This window comes from Seriola dumerili, unplaced genomic scaffold (assembly GCF_002260705.1).
Source record: "Seriola dumerili isolate Sdu_G_001 unplaced genomic scaffold, Sdu_1.0 BDQW01000043.1, whole genome shotgun sequence".
In the NCBI taxonomy this organism is placed as follows: Eukaryota; Metazoa; Chordata; class Actinopteri; order Carangiformes; family Carangidae; genus Seriola; species Seriola dumerili.
This window is the reverse complement of record NW_019174298.1, coordinates 284628-308908: the sequence shown is the minus strand read 5'-3', so window position 1 is coordinate 308908 and position 24281 is coordinate 284628. Positions and strand designations below refer to the sequence as shown.

At 37.0% G+C, this 24281-nt stretch overlaps 2 protein-coding genes across 2 annotated transcripts; both read left to right on the top strand.

Annotated features, from left to right (window-relative positions):
* The first annotated feature begins 1171 nt into the window (after window positions 1-1171).
* LOC111217271 (polypeptide N-acetylgalactosaminyltransferase 6-like) lies at window positions 1172-8133 on the top strand. Its single transcript, XM_022739053.1, has 11 exons — window positions 1172-1175; window positions 1527-1794; window positions 1906-2078; window positions 3527-3676; window positions 4005-4239; window positions 5337-5454; window positions 5926-6126; window positions 6224-6343; window positions 6924-7025; window positions 7398-7556; window positions 7681-8133. Exons 1-11 carry the CDS (start codon window positions 1172-1174, stop codon window positions 7792-7794), a joined length of 1644 nt encoding a protein of 547 aa, XP_022594774.1. The 3' UTR covers window positions 7795-8133.
* Window positions 8134-8916: 783 nt separating this feature from the next.
* LOC111217311 (glucose-6-phosphate 1-dehydrogenase) lies at window positions 8917-19931 on the top strand. The gene is made up of 13 exons (XM_022739114.1): window positions 8917-9080; window positions 11699-11820; window positions 14107-14144; window positions 14283-14391; window positions 14537-14754; window positions 15059-15217; window positions 16465-16590; window positions 16913-17006; window positions 17299-17485; window positions 17573-17808; window positions 18326-18402; window positions 18623-18715; window positions 18795-19931. The coding sequence occupies exons 2-13, from the start codon at window positions 11704-11706 to the stop codon at window positions 18883-18885; spliced, it is 1545 nt and encodes a 514-aa protein (XP_022594835.1). The 5' UTR covers window positions 8917-9080; window positions 11699-11703; the 3' UTR covers window positions 18886-19931.
* Window positions 19932-24281: the final 4350 nt, after the last annotated feature.

The following is a 24281-nucleotide window of genomic DNA, read 5'->3' as shown; positions in this document are numbered from 1 at the left end:
TGCGGTCTGGCAGGTTTATTGCAGTTGTCTATTGGACCGGTTTGTGCAGTCACTCCTCCTGCTGACTTGTTTGAAAGGGCGAACAACAACAAGGCAGATTCTCCTTCTGAAAGACTAACAGAGAGAGAGACAAAAACTCCGTGCCATATACAAAAGGAGAACACAGGTGGAGGAATTTTTTCATGTCCTGTAGCAAAAGTATAGTAAGTACCGATTCAATAGATTAGAAGAATAGAATAAAAGTTTGTCCTTTAATGTCTGACTCAGAACTATAGGCATGTTATGGCAATTGGTTTTTTTTTCTTGTTTATCAAGTGATTATCATGCATTTCTCTCCAAATATTGTTGTAAATGGTAAACTTTATTAAATGTATAGGCTACATTTTCAAAACACTGTAATCTAAACAATGTCTTACATTAATATTGCCACTTATAGGCTACAGACTTATGTAAAAACGCGGTGTACTGAATTATCTAATGTTCTGTGAAGCCTGCACGGCAGAAATACACAAACGTTGTAGGATTTGTTGATAGATCATATACATAAGTTTTGAATTGATCATTGTATAATATATAGCCTACAACTGTTCTGATTGTTAATATGCTGTGCAGTAAGTAGACTTATGGTACACATTAATAGAGGGTTGTGTATAGGCCTACATTTTTTCTAGGTAGTTCACATATAAAGTTTCCTACTTTGTATATTTAAAAAAAAAAATACGCGTATGGACACTATGGGCTCTATCTTATACACGCCTATACTCTGCCTGCGGAGTGTTTTTGTGGATTTCCCATATATAACCGAGACTAACTTTGTCCCATCACAGTTTCATAATGAACCGGAAATGTATTTATATATGCAGCACATTAATTCACTCAGCTTACCTCCCTGAGCGCACAGCCTACCTGTGACGGGACTGGGTTCACTGGCCAGCCACAGTATTTTATCAACTCGCCACGAATTCTGTGTCAAACACGTAATAGCAAAGTGGCAAAGGTCGAGCGTTTTAAAGGGGATGGGAGATGGCACTGTTTTTTGCATGTTCGCCCAAAACACTCGCGACCGTTTTTCCATCGGTTAAACAGCAAAAGTGGATATGGACATACCTTAAATACACGCGCGCCTTGCGTTTTAGACCATGCGCTTTGGGCTGTTAAAATAGAGCCCATTATGTGTAAGTCTAGCTTATATGATGAGAAAATAAAATGGTGTCTAATTTAATGTGTCAGGACTATTAGACATGTGAGCCAGTAAAAAAACAACAACAAAGAAAAAACAATTAAAGAGGATGCAGCTGCCAGCGTAACAATATTTTAAAGATTTTTAATTATTTCTTTAATGATATATTTTATGTGATCTCTTTTCAGCTTTATTTTAGGTCAGTCCTTCCCAGTGTATGCCATGCATATATGTTACCCTGGACTCACCCCTCTGAACATGGTTGTATTTTTCTGCTTTTTGTTTTTACCTTACATTATTTTTCATTCATACTACAACATTAACGACAGAGCGTTCCCGCTAACAGCACAACGACTTATGGCAAATATGAGTCGCTCAGGTATCGATTGTCCTTCTGGCTTTTACACCAAAGAGGAGCTGAAGCCTCACCTTCAGAGGCCACTTCAGGATTCTATGGCACAAGGTGCAAATGGGAAAGCCTTTGTGTTACAGCTAATGAATCCTGAAGAACAGAATGAGAAATTGCGTGGCTTTGATAAAAACCAGTTCAATCAGTTTGCCAGTGATCGCATCTCTCTGCATCGTGACCTAGGCAAAGACACCCGCCACACAGAGTGAGTATATAATCACTGTTTATTGAGGATCAATAACTGCTGACACTGACATGTAATTCTTTAGAAAATATGCATCTTGTTAAAAATCTGACACCTGCTTGGCCCTGACAGTTGCCTGGAACAGAAGTTTTGGCGTTGTCCTGGTCTCCCTACCACCAGTGTGATCATAGTGTTTCATAATGAGGCCTGGTCCACTCTGCTCAGGACGGTCTACAGTATCTTACACACTGCTCCTGCAGCCCTGCTCACAGAGATCTTACTGGTGGATGATGCCAGCACAGACGGTAAGAGTCGTCATGATGATGCAATCAAACTGGATATAAACCTATAGTCTGATACATCTATACTGAATCCTTAAAATCGTATGGTTTGCATATAGCCTACATAGGGCCTACATAGGGCCTACACATACTATCAGCAGTGGAGGAAGTATTGACATCCTTTACTTAAATAGCTGTATCATATTGTTACTGAAATAACATCAGCTAAAAGTAAAAGTACTCAAATCAGAAAAATGGCTCCATTGAGTGTTACTTTTATATATTATATTATTATACTAATCAAGAACAATGAGTCACTATTTTAATTGGTCACTGGCCATGATGAAGCAAATTTTTACCATTTTGTGTCCTAATATTAGTTTGGAAAGTTATAGTGGGCTATCTAGCCTAAACTTGTTCTTAAATGTAAAATGTAATGAATAAATAGTAGAATATTTTTCCTACAATACCCCACTGAAGCAAAGTACTCATGTAACCAGTAGCTCAACAGATACCGTGAGCTGGATGACTGAGAATCTTCAAATACTCAGTAATTTACAGGTACCTCAAATGTATTTGTATTTAAATATGGTGAAGTAGTTACCTTCCACTACTGCCATGAATTTGTGAAAAACATTATCACAATATTTTCACTCATTTAAACTTAAAGCTATCAGTATTTACAATGGATCACATGACTACTTGTATCTGAAAGAGGTCACTCATAGTGTAAAGTGTACTGTAAAAGCAACTTTAACAAATGTAAATAATCTTACTTTATTTCCATGAATATCTAAGATAATAGTCATTCCATTAATATGAAAAGCCGCCTATGGGCCAAAACTGAATACTTCACTTGCACAAAGATATAACCAGTACTAAGCACTGGCACATACATGCATACTATCATGCATATACACAAATACAGTTATGCATTTACATACATACATGCATACAGAGAATATGCATGTAGGAGTATGAGGGTATATGAGTGTGTATGACTATGTATGTATGTTGGCACTTCAAGTATGATAATGTATATAAACTCATGTAAGTATCTGTGTATATGAGTATGTATATATGTGTGTACTTGAGTATGTTTGTGTATGTGTGCATAACTATGTATGTATGTGTGTGCTTGAGTATGCATGTATCCGGAGGGCTGGAGGTTGCTACCACTAGATGGCACACCAACCACCAATAAACATGAAAGAAGAGGAGTGAAGAGTAATGACACAAGTGGAGGCAAGATGCATTGTGGTGGTCAACAGTGCAGCTCATACTGAAGCTATCTCTTTGCTGCAGACTCTGCTTGCCTCTCCTTCTGTGGTCAATGCCATTGCAACAGCTGTGGAAAACAATAGTAGTCAAATATGAAATGCTATTTATCCAAATGTGGAAAGAGAGCTATATGGGTTATTTTATCCATCAGCATCACACAGTCACACAGTTGTCGAGTCCTCTGTCTTTAGATTCCCTGAAGACTCGCCTCGATGAATATGTGGAGCAGCTGAAGATAGTACGTGTGTTACGACAGAAAGAGAGGAAAGGCTTGGTCACAGCCAGACTGCTGGGGGCGCAGGCTGCACAAGGAGAGGTCCTCACCTTCCTGGATTCTCACTGTATGTATATCCTAACATTTTCATGCAGGGTTCAGTTGGTAGTCTGCAAGGAGAAAAACATCACAGAGCAGCATCGTGAATGTTCCTCAAATACTGTATAAGTTGTACAGCATGTATTTTATCATCTATGATAAATGGAAACAAGCAAGAAAAATGTTTATCTGTTTTTCCTAAAGGTTAGGCATTTAGTAGAAGTAAATGATAGAGAGGGGGCAAGTGAAAACTATAGGGTGCCCTAGAGTCTCCACATTCAACCAACAACTTCCTAGTTACACCCCTGACTGCGATAATTGTTTTTACTGAGTAACAGATAAATATCTCTTCATAGGTGAATGCTTCAATGGATGGCTGGAGCCTCTTCTAGCTCGGATAGCGGAGCAGCCTACTGCTGTGGTGAGCCCAAAAATTGCCAGCATTGACAGAGATAATCTAAAATTCAGTAAGCCACGCCCTGAACTGCATCATTACATGCGAGGGAATTTTGACTGGAGGCTCACGTTTGGATGGGAGCCCATCCCCGAAGCAGAGAAGATCCGAAGGAAGAATGAGACACATCCCATCAGGTACATAAAAGTATACTGACACATGCACACATGCTATATATAACTGGAAAAGCAATCATCTTTTATGATAGTATTCAGATCTTCCTCAGATACACATAGAGATTGACAATCATTTGAACTGGCTGATAGCCAACATGACATTTGGATGATATTGTCATGAGCAGAAATATTATGACTGTGTACGAGAATGAACTATGCAAAGTGAGTCAGACTCATGACCCCCGATTTATGGTTATTCAAATAGCACATGTAAAGGTGTGGCACCATTGTTGATGAAATCACATCAAATTCTGTGGGATTGCTTGGAGCTGGATTTAAGGACACCCAAATATGCTATGCACCCAGTTCAGTGTTGAGTGAAAGAAATGAGAAGTGGTGATGAAAAAAACTGCAAAACTGTGCTTGGACACTTAATGACACAGCCCATATTGATAGATTTGTCTTGATGGTTTGAGACAAATCTATCAATATGGGCTGTGTATCCTAGGGGGAACAGGTCTTGGTGCTTCACAGTTCAGGTGTTATGAGCCAAAACATAAAGTGGTGTTCAAATATATATGTGGTGGCTCCATTCAGACCAAAGTTTAACCGGTTCATTCAAGGCCTATAGCACTTTAGCAAATTTCCCCTGAAATCTGCTGACAAGGTTTTGAGATATCCTGCTAGCTGACAGGCAGTCAGCTAATTTACAGTAATAGTTTGGTATAAATACGTTTATTTACTCTTTTTTCCTGAGATGAGAAGATAGTTACCACTCTGTTGTCTGTATGATTAATATAAAGATGGAGCAAGCAACCAGTTGGCACTTGAAGCAAACAGGGATAGCCAGCCTGGATGGAAATCTAAAGTCTAAAAATGATAATTCACTGTTTTACGGATTGAACAAATAAGATATCATTTGTTACTGAGCTTTAAAGGTGCTGGTAGGAAGATTTAAAAAAAAATTGGTTAAGTTAAGCTAAAAGCTGAGTGACTGAGTAGCTGGCTCCAGCTACATGTTTAGCATGTTAATGTGAGCAAATAAGAGTTCCCAAACTGTTCATTTAAATTGAATTATTAATGGTCATTGACAGTGAGTGATTTGCCTGATTTTGTAGAACACCTACCTTTGCTGGTGGCATCTTCTCTGTATCTAAATCATACTTTGAGCATATGGGGACTTACGATGACCAGATGGAGTTCTGGGGAGGTGAGAATTTGGAGATGTCCTTCAGGGTAAGAAGTGTTTTTCAATATATATAGATGAGTGATAAATTAAAGGAAAAATCTGAGAAATTAGGGGAGAAACAAGATAACAATGCCCCCATCCACATGGCACGAGGGGTCACTGAATGGTTTGATGAGTATGAAAACGATGTGAATCATAAGCCTGGCCTTCTCATTCACCACATCTCAACCACATTGAACTCCTATGGGAGATTTTGGACCGGAGTGTTAGACAACGCTCTCCACCACCATTGTCAAAATGTCAAATGAGGGAATATCTTTTGGATGAATGGTGTTCATCCCACCAGTAAAGTTTAGAGACTAGTTGAATAAATGACAAGGAGCAATGAAGCTGCTCTGGTGGCTTACCTTACTAAAACACTTAAGGATTGTCTCTCCTTCAATTTGTCACCTGTGTCTATATGCTTTACAAAGTGTTGTCCACTTCTGACCTTGTGCTGTGTGTCCTCTCCAATGTAGGTCTGGCAATGTGGAGGTCAGCTGGAGATTATTCCTTGTTCTGTTGTAGGACACATTTTCCGCAGAGAGAGCCCCCACAAATTCCCCAATAGCTCCTCTATAATAATCCGCAACCTGGTCCGCCTGGCTGAGGTCTGGCTGGATGAGTACAAATGGGTCTTCTATCGTGCAAACAGAATGGCTGCTTTGATTTATAAAGAGGTTAGCACAAATGCACAACCACATCATATACAGTATATGATCTTTAAATGCATGCATCCCCACAATGTTGTCTTTCTTTTGTGATTTTGTTCTTCAGAATTCATTTGGAGATGTCACTGAACGTCATAAACTCAGGGAGAGATTAAAGTGCAGGGACTTCTCTTGGTACTTGAAGAACATTTACCCAGAGGCCTATGTCCCTGACATATATGGAAGGGTGAGCTACTTTATCAGCATTTCATTATCTCTCATTAGTTGATCATCTCTCTACAGTTTGTATTTCTAGAACACACAAGTGTGCTATCATTTTTGAGACATAGGTTTTTGCAGTAGAGCCTTGAATAAAATACACTGCATTTTCCCTCTGTCAGTTAAGCCAGACAATATAAGATGCAAGAGTGACTGAGGAATTTGTCACCTGTGATAAGGTGTAGCACACCATGAGGCTTGCATATGCACAATATTACCATAATCAAGAACAGGCATAACATAATAGTTTGTTTGTCAGTTTACCTGCCAAATATTATTTGCTTTAAGAAATAAGTCTGTCCCAATAATTACGTGTCACAGAGAGCCAGTGTGAAATGTAATCATTTTAGTTTATTTCAGCTTAATGTTAGATTAAGTTGATTGGTATTTTTAACTATAGAACATACTCTCTTATTTTATCTAAAACTTAAAAACAAAAATTTCATATACAGTACATTATAGATGGAGATCCAGACCGTGTTTAAAAAAGGAATCTGGAACAATGGCATCTGTTAGCTGTCTAGTTACTGGAATTTTTTTTTCTGCAGTTGGAAAACATTGGTTTGAAGTGCTGTCTGGATGTGGAGAAGACAAAAAAGCAACAGAAGTCTGTCCAAAAGATCAACTGTACCAATACGTGTGGAACACAGGTACATTAACTTCTGTTGGGTCAGTGGTTCCCAAACTGAAGGTCACAAGATTCTGATGGGTCACCAGAATAAAGGGAAAAGGGCATAAAGGAATAAAGGGAAAAGAAATTGTGTTCTATCACACATAATTGCGTTTATAACTTTTGATTTTTTCCCTTAATTCTTGCTCTTTTCTTGTAAAAAAAAAAATACTCAATACTATCTGCTTTTCATCAGGAGTAAGCAATCTAAAAATGAAATGAGGGGTAACAGGAGGGTTGGGAACCAGTTTTAGATCAACATATGAAGTTAGAGTACACTTTTAAATGAATTGATGGCAATGAGATCATTCTTACCCAAATTAAATACAGTGTTTATCTGTGTGATTTGTAGTATTTTGAGTACACCCCACAACATGAAGTATGGATCAGCCCTGACAATGAGATGTGTTTACATGCAAATCCTGGAAAATCTCTGGTGTCTGTTGAACCGTGTCAATTGAACGGAAAAGTATCTGCACCACCACCTGAGCAAGTGTGGATCTTCACACAGGTACAGCATGCGTTTCTGCAGCAACTCATGTTATAATACTGTTCCTGGTTGTTTTAAAATTTCTAAATCTAACCGACTTAATCATGTCAGATTCTTATACAGTTTACGTTGTTATTGTTTTCAGACAAACCATCTGAAGAATCCCTCATCAGACAAGTGTTTGACAGTGGCAAGAGGACAGGTGATCATGACGAAATGCACATCAACCAGACTCAGTCAAAGCTGGATCCTCATCTAACTTTATTTATGTGTGTATGTGTGTAATCCTACCAATATGTTAACTCCAGTGCAAGATTGGGAATGAATCCACAATCTTGGTTACAAAAATGCATTTTAAAGTTCAATTGAAGCTAATATGAGGCTTTAGCAGAGTCAAAAAAAAAAAGAAAATCAAATGATATCTTTCAGTCAAAGTTACAGTCTTTTTAGCACAAAAATCCCTGTTTCTGATGCTATCTCTTCTCTGCAACTCAGAAAGGAAACACTGTCTGTCTTAACATAAAGAGGGAATTGATAAATTGAGACTGCTGAAGCCCCATATTAGCTTCGGCTGAACTTTAAAAGGCATTTTGCACAAAGTGAGTACTGATTATAGAAAATCAATTTATTTTAACTTCATGGTTGTCCAAAACTAAGTTTTTTTTAGAATGTTTCTTGTTGATAAACTTAGTAATTTTTTTAAAATAAAGATAAAAAATTTGAATTGTGTCTTTTTTTCCTTTCCATATATTGTTTTGTTTTCTCATTATTATCCACATTGTTGGAAAGAATGAACTGCACCCCCTGTACAGTTTTCATTCAATCTGTTTATACAGTCATTGTGGGCAAAAAGCAAGTCTTCATAACGTAAAACAATAAATGTTCGAGTGATAACATGTTAGGTTAGGAATAAAGTTATGTTTAGGTATAGGGTTAGGTGTAAGGATTGGGGTTAGGCAATGGTTGTGGTTAGAGCATGGGAAGATATCTGAGTAGGCCAGACAGGCCACTGACATCAGGGAATAATGCTGCCATGAAGAAATTGAGAAAAACTTAACTAGGCCTTAAAGCTAAACTCAGTTGTCTGTTTATTAGGTAGGCCTACATCTATTTAAAACTAATGCAATATAGCCTATAAAAGTCATGCAATAAATCCTGTTTGCAATGTTGACACGGTTAAGGGGTATTGATTCAACTGTATTGTCATTTGAAGTTGAACCATTGTGTGTGTTTGTGTGTATATGTATGTATGTGTGTTGAGAGAGGAGGCGGGGGGTGAGACCACGCCCCCGTGTAGGGTCGGTGACGTCACTTGATACGACGGTGATGGGAACTCGAGCGAGCGCTGGTGAGTTTCTCTCAAACCAATAAAATCTCTCAGTTCTGCTTTGTCACTTCAACAGGGAAGTAGGCAGCACTTAGGCACATACGCACCACCAGCCACGACTGTTGTCTGTAGCTCTGTGTGAGTGTGTTTAAAGTCTGTCCCGTCGCCCGGGATCTGTTGGGGTTTATCTGCCAGGTTATCATCTCGTTAACGGACCTGTGAGTAGTAGCAGCGGTCGCTTTATCTGTGTAACTTAACCGTTTTTTATGGTTGCATGATGTAGCTTGTCAGTTCGAAGCTAGCAGTGTGTTGCCTGTCAAGTCATGTTGTCATAACAGCTTGTGAAGCTAAGAGCTCGCGACAGGGCGGTTTTAGTATTAGCCCAGCAATACATACAGCATACAGCCGGCGATATAAAGCTGTTGAGTTCAGTTTTAATAGCAGCATAATCCCCCTGGATGTTAGTAGCTAACTATCCACGATGCCATAAAGGGACAATTCATGAGCAACGAACTGTCAGCCCGTGTTATCATGATATGTTAGCCGAAAGTACCCAGCTTCATCACGGTGTGCTGCAGTAAGGTTTAGCCCTCTAAATACGGGATTTGGTAGAGGATTTGACTAATATCATTATAGTTTGTTGTGTGTGTTTCAGGCTATTTCTGGGAGCTGTTGTGGCCATCAAGACAGCAACTTTTTTTTAAAAATAAAATCCCAAACATTTGAATGTTTCAAGTTCTCAAAGGGGAGAATTTGCAGCTTTTTAGTATTGCTTACAAAGTGGTTAATTATTTATTTTTGTAGTGTGGACAAAGTTGGACAAAACTCAACATCAGATGGCGTCAGCTTGTGGACTAGAATATCGTGATAGGCATTTTCTCACTGTTTACTGATTTTTTTTAATTTTTTTAAACAAACTAAATGATAAACCAATGGATCGAGAATGTTTAATTGTGTAATGTGTCATGTGTACTGAGTGCCTTTTCTCTATTCTGTACCAAAAACAAATTCCTATGACTGTTCATTGTAAGTGAGAACATGATAATAATTTATAATGAAAATAATCATTAGTTGCGACCATGTATGCATTCAAAACTTGCATGACAATTGATGTTCATCAGTTTCCAAAGAGCTTTTTAGAGACACGTGGCAGAATTTTTTTTAATTTTTTTTTATCATCAATGCAGATTACAGACTCACTTAAGAGTGAACATGAAGTCATTAGTGCATTTATTGAAGAAAAAAAAGTACTTCCTTATTTGGCTCAATTGAAATGACTCAAAGAAAATCTAAGCAAGAGAAAAGTTCTCTCAAACATGCTCCTCTGTTTCTCTGAATTTTAGACATTGAATGAGGAAGCAAAGAAGAAAGTGGTTTGGATTGTTTGCCTGTTTTAGCTCATTTACATTTCAGCAAACAAAACAAATTTTCAGACATTTATGCTGTTTTTTAAAAATGCTTTGTTTCCTACTGTTAATCCATTGAGCTGCAACTAATGATTATTTTTTATTATTGATTTATTTTCTCAAGTAATCACTGAAGCATAAATAAAATGTCAGAAAATAGTGAAACATATCAACCCCAGTTTCCCAGAGCCCAGTGTGATGTTGTTTTGTCTAAATTCCTAAAATATTCAGTTTGCCATCATAGAAGATTAATCAGCTTAAAATATCAGAAAGGGGTGAAAAGTAGTTCTGAGGTAACATAGGCAAAAGGCCTGTTTTGCTCAACCAACAGTACAAAACCCAAAGATATGAAATATGCAATGATGCATGTTGCTTTGAAAAATGACTAACATTATCAAAATTTCTGAGGAGTCATTTTGTGTCAATCCTCTAATTGATTAATCAACAAATTGTTTCAGCTCTATTCAGTTCATTTTCATAGGGTGTGAAAATCTTGTTGCATACACTTCAAAATTACTCGAGTTGTTGTCGTGAACATCAAGTCAGCATGAATTTTGTCAGTGTCAGTGTAGACCTTTTCACATCTGAACATCATCACCTAAACTGTATTAGTACACAACTATAATATTACATTGACAAATATGAATTCAAACTTCAAACTAAGCCTTCAACAGGCAGATTATGCAAAACAAAGGGAGGTATGAGCTCTACTTGTTGCTTTTATCTTTAGTCTATTTAAATGCAATCACTGCCTGAAATAGTAGGAAAAATAGATCCAAATCTCTAAAACTTTACAGACTGTTAACAGAAGTTAAACATGAGTTGTATTTAAGAAGCTGAAACATTTCAGGACATTGCTCTTTCTGTCTTTCTTTTTTTCTTTTTTTGTTGTTGTATGCAAGACTATATCTCCACCAGCCAAATGTTAGGTAATTTTTGAACAGTGTTGTGTTTTACATAATTGTCAGAGGTACCCACCAGGTCACCTGACCACACCTCAGGCACAAGAGGAGCAACACACCTCTCAGGTGTAATCACGTTACCTTAACAATAGACTATATATGCTACCTTCTCCCCTTTGTTCTTTTTTTTTTACCCTAGCCGTGTTGTGTGTGCCCTAGCTCCAACCAGACAGGCCTTCCTTTGTAAAAACGAATTTACAAAGAAAAGCAAAGAAAATAAAAGTGCTTTGCATTTTGAACTCTTGACTCCTGCCTCACCTGTGAGTCTCTCAAACACACATCAGTCTACCCACTAGCCATTACGTTATAGCTTAACACTAATTTGTATGTTGAGGCACTAGTATATTGCTGTTGTGGTATGGTAGCAGTCTGTGTTTTCCTTCTGGAAGGTTGGTTTAACATGTCAAAGAACATTTTTAACTGGATTTTTTTGTCTATCATCTTTTTTTTTTTTTTTTTTTTTTTTAGAGAAAATGAGCGGCATCCCCCTCTCTCGCTCCGAGGTGTTTGGGGAACTGAGGAAGGAGCTGCATGAAGATGAAGAGTTCCGTCAGACTGACGTTCACATCTTCATCATCATGGGCGCATCGGTGAGAGCAGGGGAGGGCAGTCAAAGCAATCTTGATCATACAGAAGTTAATGTGATTTAAAAAAAAAAAAAAAAAAATGGTTTCCCAGGAGAACATTACCCAGATCAACACACTACCGCTTGCCTTTTTCCCATAGTGCATCCTGGTGCCATCTCTTCCCCAGCTAAACTGCACATACGCACCTGACTGGTCTGCAGCTATGCAGCCATACACAGGAAGCTGCGATGCACTATATGGTCTGGTAGTTTTCTATCATAGCCAACATTAAGAGCCAGGAACATTTAGTGTAGCCAAGTTAGGCAAGATTCTTTTTGCCCAAAATTTCAAAGAGAGTGTGTTGAAATCTTTAAAAAATACTGCAATAATTGCACATGGTCTGATTAAGGAAATGTTGAAACTGATTTCACTGAGCTTCTACAAACAAGCAGAACAAGTTATCTGAGCTTTCAAAAGCCTGGAATTGAGACATAGAATACCTCAAGGTTCCTCTTTGCTTATCATTTCAATAGTATTTAGTATCTCTAACTGGTAAACTCATAGTTTAGTAAAAATCATCAAAACCAGTGCTCAAAAAACTAAACCAGAAAACAAAACCAGTAATCATGTAAAGATTTTAATTCCTTACTTTGCTTACCATAAGCATGTTTCATCTGGATTGTTTGCTGTATCATGCAGACTTTGTGTGAATAAGACAGAATGTCATAAAATGAATTTTTTGATTTAAATTTGGCAATATCTGATTTGAACATAAACTAGTACAGTTCTCAGTAGTTAAGTTTGTGTTTTCTTTCAACGCTTCCTATTTCCTCATACTGTAAGAACTAAAACCAGTTCAGGCATTCTGGTATTTTTAGGTTGATTTCCTTCTGTCTGTCTTAATGTTTCCAAATGTGGGTTCTTCTTGTTAAATTGATTCTATAATTAAAAATAAGACTTAACACAATTTTACAGAAGCATGGTTGTATCGGTGAGAATGTGTAAACTAACACCCAAACTGAGCAGAAGTTTTGCTTTCACTGCACAAGACACAATTTCTGCAAAATCATTCAAGAGAACCATTTTAAAACCATTTAAAATTTTAAAACTGTTGCAATCACATGCGAAAAGATGGTTTTGGTTGAGCTTATCTTGAACATCTAGCCAGGCTACACTTTTATCTGGTAATTCATTTGCTCTGTCCTTGTTTCTCTTGGACTGTTTGCTGTTGGGAGCAGAGAGTGGCGCTGCTGCTGATTTTTGCAGTGTCACTCAGTGTCAGCATTTTTCTTTCAGTGTGATACACAGGCAGGTCAGGGGAAGAGCTGGGCTGGGCTGTGTGCAGCTGTTTGTTTTATGCATTTGTTTGATGCTGCAGCTGTTTAAATTAGTGTACGGGCTACTCGTTTTTAATTTTATATCCTAATAGACCTTTTATGTTTATTCCTAAGTGAATGTATATAGTCACACCACATTTTCAAACATTTGCTCACTGCTACTAAATCAACAGTTATTGCTGTTGATGAAATGAGAGGTGTGACTGAGTGTAGCAAGTTAGTTGTTTATGTTGCAGGATATTGTGCATACCAGATCAGTTCCAATGAGTGACAACAGAAATGTTCAGTTCCTCTTGTCTACAGTTGTCTACAGTAACACATAATCTTAAACAAAGTAGCAGGGTTACAAATTGAGGAAGTCCCTGCTGAGGAATAGTGTTTTAAACAGAGATGTCAGTATGTGATTTAGGCCAACAGTATACTGCCATGGGAATTAATTTTAATTAAATTGACTTCTAATGTCTTGGTACATGGCACAATTCAAACTTTTATTGATGGATTTCTGAGTGCCTTCTGTCACTGTCTGACACTAGCATGCACAGCCTTTATACAGTGCAATGTACTGTACAATAATTTCCTTGTCTTGTGAGACTTGTTGAACAGTATTTAAAGGTGACTGATACGTGCTGTTGTAAGGGCACTAAAGCAACAGGTTCTTCAGCATTACTGCGGTAAGCAACAGGACAGTCTTTTGTCTCCAAGCTGTCGGTTGGTGTTTGGCACTCGCATCCAGTAGGATTACAAAAGTTGCGCACTAAGCTAAAGCAGCCTACATACCTGTTGCTACACAGTGTGACCTGCAGTACTGCAGCATCCTGCGACTTTAGTGCAGTGGAAAATAATCATGACATAGCGCACTAATTAAATAAGCAGCACAGTAACTTAAACACTGTATCAGTTGTCAATGATATTGTAGATAACCTATATTTTTTAAAGTGAAATATTATTTCTCATTGTTTGTCTCCACCTGTAGGGGGACCTAGCTAAGAAGAAAATCTACCCAACTCTTTGGTGAGTGAACCTCTGACCACACTGAAAGGCTTTTACATGGATAAAATAGCAGAGGCTGATGAAAGATACTACTCTAATCTGGGGTGGAGCCTTTGAAGTCGAGTGTAATGAACCTTATATTCCTCTTTTCTCTCCCAGGTGGTTGTACAGAGATGGCCTCCTCCCTGAGCAGACATATTTTGTGGGCTTTGCTCGCTCTGACTTGACAGTAGATGTTATCAGAACTTCTTGCATGCCGTACCTGAAGGTAAAACATCTTTCTGTATGTATGTACATATATTTAAACTTAATAAATAAATATATCTATATATATACAGTATATATTAAGTTTGCATTTTAAAAGACCGTAGTTAATTCCATGCATGCATAAATGTTCTCAACCTGTGGCCCAGGTGCTGGATACAGAAGCGGAGCGGCTGGCGGCCTTCTTCAGCAGGAACACGTATATCAGTGGGAGATATGCTGATGAGGGTTCCTTCTCCAAACTGAACACACACATCCTGTCTCTGCCCGGAGGACCCGAGGCAAACCGTCTCTTCTACCTAGCCCTGCCACCCAGCGTCTATCACGATGTTACCAAGAACATCAAACACCACTGTATGAGCACAAAGTTAGTGCACACAATTCTCTTACTGTTGCTGTGTTACACTGTTTACTCATTGTTTTGCAAGTTTCTGTTTGTAAATTGTCCACTGTCCTGTTAGAACTCAATCTCTAAAGCTTCAGTGATGTCCACTGGTGTACTGTTAAGCCATTTTTTTTTTTTTTGCATGTACAGTTTAACCCCAGTTGTGTCCCATTAATATGTCATTGTTGTGATGAGTATGGGAAGAAGAGCACAGCATCAAGCAGAGTGGGCAGGATTTGAGATGTTGATTTTCTTTTGTCTGTGGTTGTGCCTGTATGTTGTGTAGAGGCTGGAACAGGGTGATTGTAGAGAAGCCATTTGGACGTGACCTCCAGAGCTCTGAAGAGCTGTCCACTCACCTCTCCTCCCTCTTCACTGAAGAACAGATCTACCGTATAGATCACTATCTGGGCAAAGAAATGGTGCAGAACCTCATGGTGCTGAGGTAAGAGAACTGTCTTCAGATAAAGTTGCTTTTCTTTTTTCTGCTCTTATTTATCATATAAGCCTTTAAATATTATGATTATTCTGTATTCTGTAAATTCTGTAAATGGAATAAAGTTTGCTGGTTAAGTCTCTCTCTGAGACTGTAATTTCAGAGCCTCACCTGAAATTATAACATTTTATAATCTATTTTTGACAATAATTATTACCAAATAATTATTTAAAAATGGGGCCAATAAAACAAACTAAATCTCACCCACTAATGGCATATATATTAAGAACATCCAATAGAGTGAAATGTAAAAAATGTACTGGGTTAAATACTGTATATCAGATTGAGCTAAATTTAACTACACCACCAGAAATATGGAAGAATATACTGTATTACACAGAAAACAAGTTCATTATTTGGAGAGTGTGGTGTTGGAAAGTACAATCAATTTTTTTAACCGCTGTTATTCAATCAAGTATTCAAATGAGAGTGCATACAATTATTTCACACCCACATATTCTTTTCCTGTCCAGTTTTGCAGTAATATAGGACCAAAGTTACCATACCATATGTCAATGCACTCTCTTCTCTGGATCAAAGGGAGTACTACAGAGTATACAGTATTCAGTCCCCTTCGCTTTTTTCACATTTTGTTATGTTGTAGCTTTGTGTATACATCATACATCATCATCAAGCTACACTCAATACCCCAAATGACAAAGTGGAAACAGAATTTAAAATTTTTTGGCAAATTTATAAAAAATTTAAAACAGAAATATCCAAATCCACCTTTTATTTTTTAAGTGCAGAGGTGGGGCCGGATGTAGTCATTTGGGTTTTTATATTTCTTGGGAAGTCATTATTGTAAAAAAAATAAATAAAAGGATTTCTAACTAAGAGCCCATGGCATCCTGATAAATAAAGCTTAAAACACAGTACTACCAGCACATCTTTCATCTTAGCATTGTTGGTATTTCTCCCTGTGTGTTGTGATTTTTTTTGTGTGGAGATGTTTTTTTTATTTCAACCTAAAACAATGATCTGCTGTTGAGTTAAGGTAACTTTAATTATGCAACACTTCAGCTTCATCTGGTTTGGGTTTGAAAACCCCCTATGAATATTACACAAAGTAAATAGAAACTGGCCTCTAGGAACGAACAAAGGGGAAGATAAATGTTTATGCATGTTGTCATGAACAGCTGTCTTATGCGCTGCATGCTGCTGAGCAGAGAATGATTATGTGATGTTTGTTGCAGGTTTGGGAACCGAATCTTTGGACCAATCTGGAACAGGGACAATGTGGCCTGTGTTGTCCTCACCTTTAAAGAACCATTTGGCACTCAAGGACGAGGAGGCTACTTTGATGATTTTGGCATCATCCGGTGAGGGGAAAAAATCCCTAAAGTTTGTCTTTATTATGTAGTATTAAACTTTCATATTATACCACAGTGTATTAGAAACTATTAAGTGTTTATAAATGTTAAATTGGGGGTTAAATTAAAGTGTTACCTATGAAAGCTGAATAATCATTAGTAACTTACTGCCCTGTTGATGATGCATGGGTTTGACAGTGTTGTTTGAACAGTACATACAGAAAGTTAGTAGCAACACATGATCAGTTATAGTGTAAATTAACATGATCACATCCATCATATTCTCCTTTCTGTCTTTTGTGTGACCACCTGTTCCCCTTGTCATGATTAGTGATGTCATGCAGAACCACTTGCTCCAGATGCTCTGCCTGGTTGCCATGGAGAAACCAGCTTCCACCAGCTCTGATGATGTCAGGGATGAAAAGGTACAAAACCATCTCTCAAAGACCAAAAACACTCAACACCACACCCAACATGACAGATATGGAGATATACAGTATATTAGAGTTTACTGTAAATTCTTAAATAGTAGCCAAAGCCTTTATTAACCTCAGTGTCAGAGAGAACCAGGATGGGGACAGGATAGGCCTTTATTTTAATTTCCCCTCTTCCCCAGTAAATGCAATTATTTCAATACTGGCTTTTATATGAGAGTTTACAGTATATGTGGAAAAAATAGACAGCATTTGTTCTCTCACTATATACTCTCTCTTGTAGGTGAAGGTGCTGAAGTGCATCACTCCAGTGTCCTTGTCAGATGTGGTGCTGGGTCAGTATGTCGGGGATCCAGAAGCTGAGGGAGACGCCAAACTGGGTTACCTTGATGATAACACAGTTCCTAAAGGATCAACGCAGGCCACCTTCGCCACCGCTGTGCTCTATGTGCACAATGAACGCTGGGATGGTAAACATCAAAGAAAACCCTTTACAAGACTCTTCACAAAGTAAATATGTATATAACAAATAACTGCATGAAATTCCTCCTCCTCAGGCGTTCCTTTCATCCTTCGCTGTGGAAAAGCTCTGAATGAGAGGAAAGCTGAGGTACGGCTGCAGTTCACAGATGTGCCAGGAGACATTTTTGGAAAGCAGTGTCGCAGGAATGAACTGGTGGTGCGTGTGCAGCCTAACGAGGCCGTGTACGCCAAGATGATGAGCAAGAAACCTGGCGTTTACTTCAGTCCTGAGGAAACTGAGCTGGACCTCACCTACAAGAGCAGATACAAGGCAGGTTCAGATTGATTTATTTATGCGTTATGTACTCTATGAACATACTGAAAATGAAAAGGAAAGTAGGGCTGCAACTAACAATTATTTTATTATCAATTAATCTCAGTTATTTTCTCAATTGATCGTTTGCTATAAATAATTTTGGAAAATAATGAAAAATGCCCAGAATAATTTCCCAGAGCTATTTGATGTATTCAGATTGTTTTTATCCAGTCAGTCCATCCATCAGTCCAAAAGCGAAAGATATTCAGCTTACTATCATATACAACAAAGAAAAGCTATAAATCCTCACATCGGTGGAGCTGGAGTCAGTAATATAGTTGCCAATTACGCTTGACGCTAGACAAACAATTCATAATTAATGGATTGTCTGTTGACTGGTCATGTCAGCTCTAAAGAAGACCCTAACTACAGCTACTGATTTAAAATAACAGCACAAAGAATGCTAACAATCTATCTACTGTGTTTTTCTAATTGAAAAAGTAGAGAATTAAAACTCATGTCTTGTTTTCAGGATGTGAAGCTTCCAGACGCTTACGAGCGGCTCATCCTGGATGTCTTCTGTGGGAGTCAGATGCACTTTGTCCGCAGGTCTGTCTTTGTTTTCCCACTACTCTTGTCTCATCTTACTACCTGGAAACTAAACCTGTCTTTTGTAATGACATGTTGCAAGTGCTTCATGTGAGGTCACAGTTCTGAACACTAGATAGCGCCATGGTGCATTGTTTCTCTGCCTCGGCATGACAAGCATAGCTTTGTCTTTTTGGTTTTTTTTTACCTTCACTAAATATTAAATTGTTTGTCTCTGCAGTGATGAACTACGGGAAGCTTGGAGGATCTTCACGCCCCTCCTTCATCAGATAGACGGAGAGAAGCCGAAGCCTATTCCATACAAATATGGAAGGTAGGAAATGTTGTTCACTATGCCTTTAACTAGATGAGGAATTCAGTAGAGTTGAATGTTATTGTTTCTTTTCTTTCAGCCGTGGCCCAACAGAAGCGGACGACCTTGCAAAGAGAGTTGGATTTCGCTATGAAGGCACTTACAAATGGGTCAACCCACATAGACTGTGAATTGTGATGAGATGAGGGAGGAGTAGATGTAGGATAGTAGGAGGGGTGCAGCGGGGTAAGTGAGCCACGTCATGTTCCAATACTGGAGTGTCTTTGAAGAAAGAAGTGTTTCCACTGTGTGGATCCATCACAGTAGCAGCAAAGAAAGAAGACATTAAAAAAAAAAAAGTATTTCTCAGGTATAGCAGTTACTCCATGGAGCCAGTTCATCAGACAGTCAAAATACAATTATGAATATAGGCTGTCATCAGTTTTTCCTGTATATTCACAGCAGCTGTCCTCATTTTAATTTAGAGGTGGGACCAAGTCAGTTGGAGAAGGAACAAAAACAATTTGAACCAGGAAATTTTTGTGAAAAAAATAACTGTCTGAACTGGCTCCATGTCCCCGTCTCCTTTAATTAGGTCTTAATTTGTCAGGATGGTAAATGGAATAACTGTAACGTGAACAGAGCAGATCAACAACAAAACACTCAACTGAGTCATGCTCTCCCAGTACTGTACTGTACCAAAGAATGGTAACTGAACACAACAGAGACGAGGAACAGGAATGATTGTCCACCAGCTGTCACTCTGATAACCATTGTGATTGCAATACCTTTATGCTTTGACTGCATTTAATAATCATGCTTAGTGAAATTCATTTTTACAATTCCATACCCTTTTTTTTTTTTCTTTTTCCCCTGCCTGGGACCAAGGACATGATGGCTGTTCACGGTAAATACACTTGTTTATAAAGGGCAATGCAGGCAGTTTCGCTTCAAAGCATTCATACTGGAATAGTCTTAAGTGTCCTTCTGGACGAGCAAAGTGAGCTCTTTTTCTTGTTTAGTAGCCTCCTCTGAGCTTTATTTCCTTTTGTTTACATTTTTCCAGGTTTATTTAAGTTGTTATTTCATATTTCAAAATATCCAGACAGCAGCGGTGTCTGCCACAGGTCAACAGTGAATGTCTTTGTAATGAAGAGCTGTATACTGCTGTTAACTGCACATTCATGTAAAGCTAAGCTACATTTCCACACCTTGTAATAAACTAGTTTTGCTTCTGTTTGTGTGTTTGTACTGGTGGTTTCTTACTCTTTCACTGAAGCCACTAAGTGACATGTTAATAGGTATATGTTTAGAGAAGCTATTTTAAACTCACTTGAACTTTAAATGAAAATCTTAAATGCAACAGTTCATCAGTTTGGGAAATATGTATGTATTCTTTCTTGCTGAATAGTTAAATGAGAAGTTTGATACCACTTTTTGTACGCTAAATATAAAGCCGAGAAGGTGCTTAGATTGGGGTAGCACAGAGACCTGAAGAAGGGGGAAACAGACCATCTTGAAATGAGATCACACCAGCCTCGACATGATTAAGATATTGAGTTCTGACCCATAAGTACTCAGTAGTAATTACTAAAAACTTATTACAGGAGTACTCAATACTCCTGGGTGAGACCACATCCATCTCAACTACATGCCTGGTAAATTTTGTGACTATCTCCACGGTTGTGACACTGTCACAGGGACAAAATCCAAAACAAAGTGCTCTGAATAACATCTTCTATAGTGCTGAGTTGAAAGAGTCAAGCTGGTTGAAAAAGACCATTATATGTGGCTAAAAGTTTTGTACGTATCATATAAACAAGATTACACAGAAATCATTAATAATTCTATTCCAATTATTTAATCCTAATCTTCTGAATAAGGGAAACGAGCTAAAGATTTCATCACTAAATGTTTTAATTTTGAATCAGTCTCAAGTGAAGACGCCTTTCATCATACATTTAATCTTTTCTTTCATCCTCCTATAGCTGCAATCCTTTGTCTATAGAAGTGCAGCATCAGTTTTTTGTTCTTTGTTAGTCTGTTTTCATTAAAGGTTTTATGTGCCTCATAAACACATTTGAGTAGTGAAGTGCAGTGTGGTATACTCATAAAAGGTGCCCTGTGGAGTTATAAATATGTATATATATGAAGCCTAAATATTTTTTTAACACTAAGACACTGGACTGCACAGCCCTGTTGAGATTTATTAGGCTGTATTATTCTTTATCAACAATTTGGGTGATTGTTGCTTACTGCTTTTAACTATTTGCCTATAGGCCTACTATTTAAAAAATCAAAATCTAGTTTGGATTCACTAAATAAAGTTTGTGAAGTGGCTGCATCTGCTGGTGTCCCGCATCCTACCTGGAATGGACATGCTTCTGACAGATGCGCCAGCTGACAGTGAACTCTCATCTCCACTCCAGTTCTCATCACTAAGCTAAACCCAGTGTGTAAAACTGCGATCGCTCTCTCTCTCTCTTCCTATTGTAATATGACATGTTGTCCCACAGTCAGAAGGTTCTGGGTTCAAACCCCGGTCCTGGGGACTTTCCGTGTGGAGTTTGTATGTTCTCCCTGTGCCTGCATGGGTCATCTCCAGTTACTCTCGCACAAAGACATGCACATGAGGTTAATTGGTGACTTTAATGCCATATGACTTTTTTATGCCTTACTACACTGTGATGTTTTTATGCCTTATCATACTATGACGTTTTTTTTAAATTTTATGCCTTAGTAATCTATGATATTTTTTGTTTTTTTTTTGCCATTTTTATTCCTTACTATGCTATGACATTTTTATGCCATACTATAATGTTTTTCGACATTTCATGCCTAACTGTCCTAGGACTTTTATGACATTTTTATGCCTTTCTATATTATGACGTTTTTTGCCATTTTTATGACTTGATATACTTTGACATTTTTATACCATACTATACTATGACTTTTTAAGCCTCACTATACTATGACATTTCTTAAAATTTTTATGCCTTAATATACTATACTATTTTTGAGCATTAGTATATCATGACATTTATCAACATTTTTATGACATGCTATACTATGACTTTTTTTTTTAACATTTTTATGCCTTACTGTACTATGATGCATTAGGACATTTTTATGGCTTACTATACTATATTTTATGCCTTAACATACTATGACGTTTTTTAACATTTTTATGCCATAATATACTATGACTTCTTTTTCACATTTTTATGCCATACTATACTATGACTTATTTGACATTTTTATGACATGCTATACCATGACGTTCTTATGCCTTACTATCCAATGTGGTTTTTAGTACTTTTTATGCCGTATTACACTATGACGTTCTTGACATTTTTATGCCTTACTGTACTTTGACGTTTTATCACATTTTTATGGCTCGCTATATTATGACTTTTAATGCCATATTATGACATTTTTTGGCATTTTTATGCCATACTATACTGTGACTTTTTTCACATTTTTATGCCTTACTGTACTATGACGTATTATGACATTTTTATGGCTTACTAAACTATGACATTTGATGCCTTAACATACTATGATGTTTTTTGACATTTTTATGCCATAATATACTATGACTTCTTTTTCACATTTTTTATGCCATACTATACTATGACTTTTAATGCCATAGTATGACCTTTTTTGACATTTTTATGCCATACTATACTACATTTTTATGCCTCAGTTTACTATGACGTATTATGACATTTTCATGCCATACTATACTATGACGTTTTTTGCCATTTTTTTGCCATACTATACTATGACATTTTTTAACATTTTTATCCCTTACTGTACTATGACGTATTATGACATTTTTATGGCTTACTAAACTATGACATTTGATGCCTTAACATACTATGACATTTTTATGCCTTACTGTACTATGATGTATTATGACATTTTCATGCCATACTATACTATGACATTTTATGCCTTAACATACTCCGATGTTTTTTGACATTTTTATGCCAAACTATAGTATGACGTTTTTTGACATTTTTATGCTATGCTATACCATGACATTCTTATGCCTTACTATCCAATGTGGTTTTTTGGACTTTTTATGCCATATTACACTATGATGTTCTTGACATTTTTATGCCTTACTGTACTTTGACGTTTTATCACATTTTTATGGCTTACTATACTATGACATTTTATGCCTTAACATACTATGACATTTTTATGCCTTACTGTACTATGATGTATTATGACATTTTCATGCCATACTATACTATGACGTTTTTTGACATTTTTATGCCTTACTGTACTATGATGTATTATGACATTTTTATGGCTTACTATACTATGACATTTTATGCCTTAACATACTATGATGGTTTTTGACATTTTTATGCCATAATATACTATGATTTATTTGACATTTTTATGACATGCTATACCATGACGTTCTTATGCCTTACTATCCAATGTGGTTTTTAGTACTTTTTATGCCGTATTACACTATGACGTTCTTGACATTTTTATGCCATACTATACTGTGACTTTTTTCACATTTTTATGCCATACTATACTATGACGTATTATGACATTTTCATGCCATACTATACTATGACATTTTTTAACATTTTTATGCCTTACTGTACTATGATGTATTATGACATTTTCATGCCTTACTGTACTATGATGTATTATGACATTTTTATGCCATACTATACTATGACATTTTTTAACATTTTTATGCCTTACTGTACTATGATGTATTATGACATTTTCATGCCATACCTTACAATGACATTTTATGCCTTAACATACTATGACATTTTTATGCCTTACTGTACTATGATGTATTATGACATTTTCATGCCATACTATACTATGACATTTTATGCCTTAACGTACTATGACATTTTTATGCCTTACTGTACTATGATGTTTTATGACATTTTCATGCCATACCATACTATGACGTTTTTTGACATTTTTATGCCTTTCTGTACTATGATGTATTATGACATTTTCATGCCATACTATACTATGACGTTTTTTAACATTTTTATGCCTTACTGTACTATGACGTATTATGACATTTTTATGGCTTACTAAACTATGACATTTGATGCCTTAACATACTATGACCTTTTTTGACATTTTTATGCCATACTATACTATGACATTTTTTAACATTTTTATGCCTTACTGTACTATGACGTATTATGACATTTTTATGGCTTACTATACTATGACTTTTTTGACATTTTAATGACATGCTATACCATGACGTTCATATGCCTTGTGGTTTTTAGGACTTTTTATGCCATATTACATTATGATTTTTATTACATTTTTATGCCATACTATGCTATGACCTTTTTTTGAATTACTATATATGACTTTTTATGACATTTTTATGCCATATTATACTATGACGTTTTTGACATACTATAGTACGACGTTTTTCAACATTTTTATGACATAAAAATTCATACGGTTGTTAATGTGTTAACACTGCAGAACCTCTTGTAAATGCTGTTGTAAGTATTGATGAAAGTGGTTGGTTATAAAATGTTGGAGAAAAAAACTATGGTGTGTGTGTGTGTTA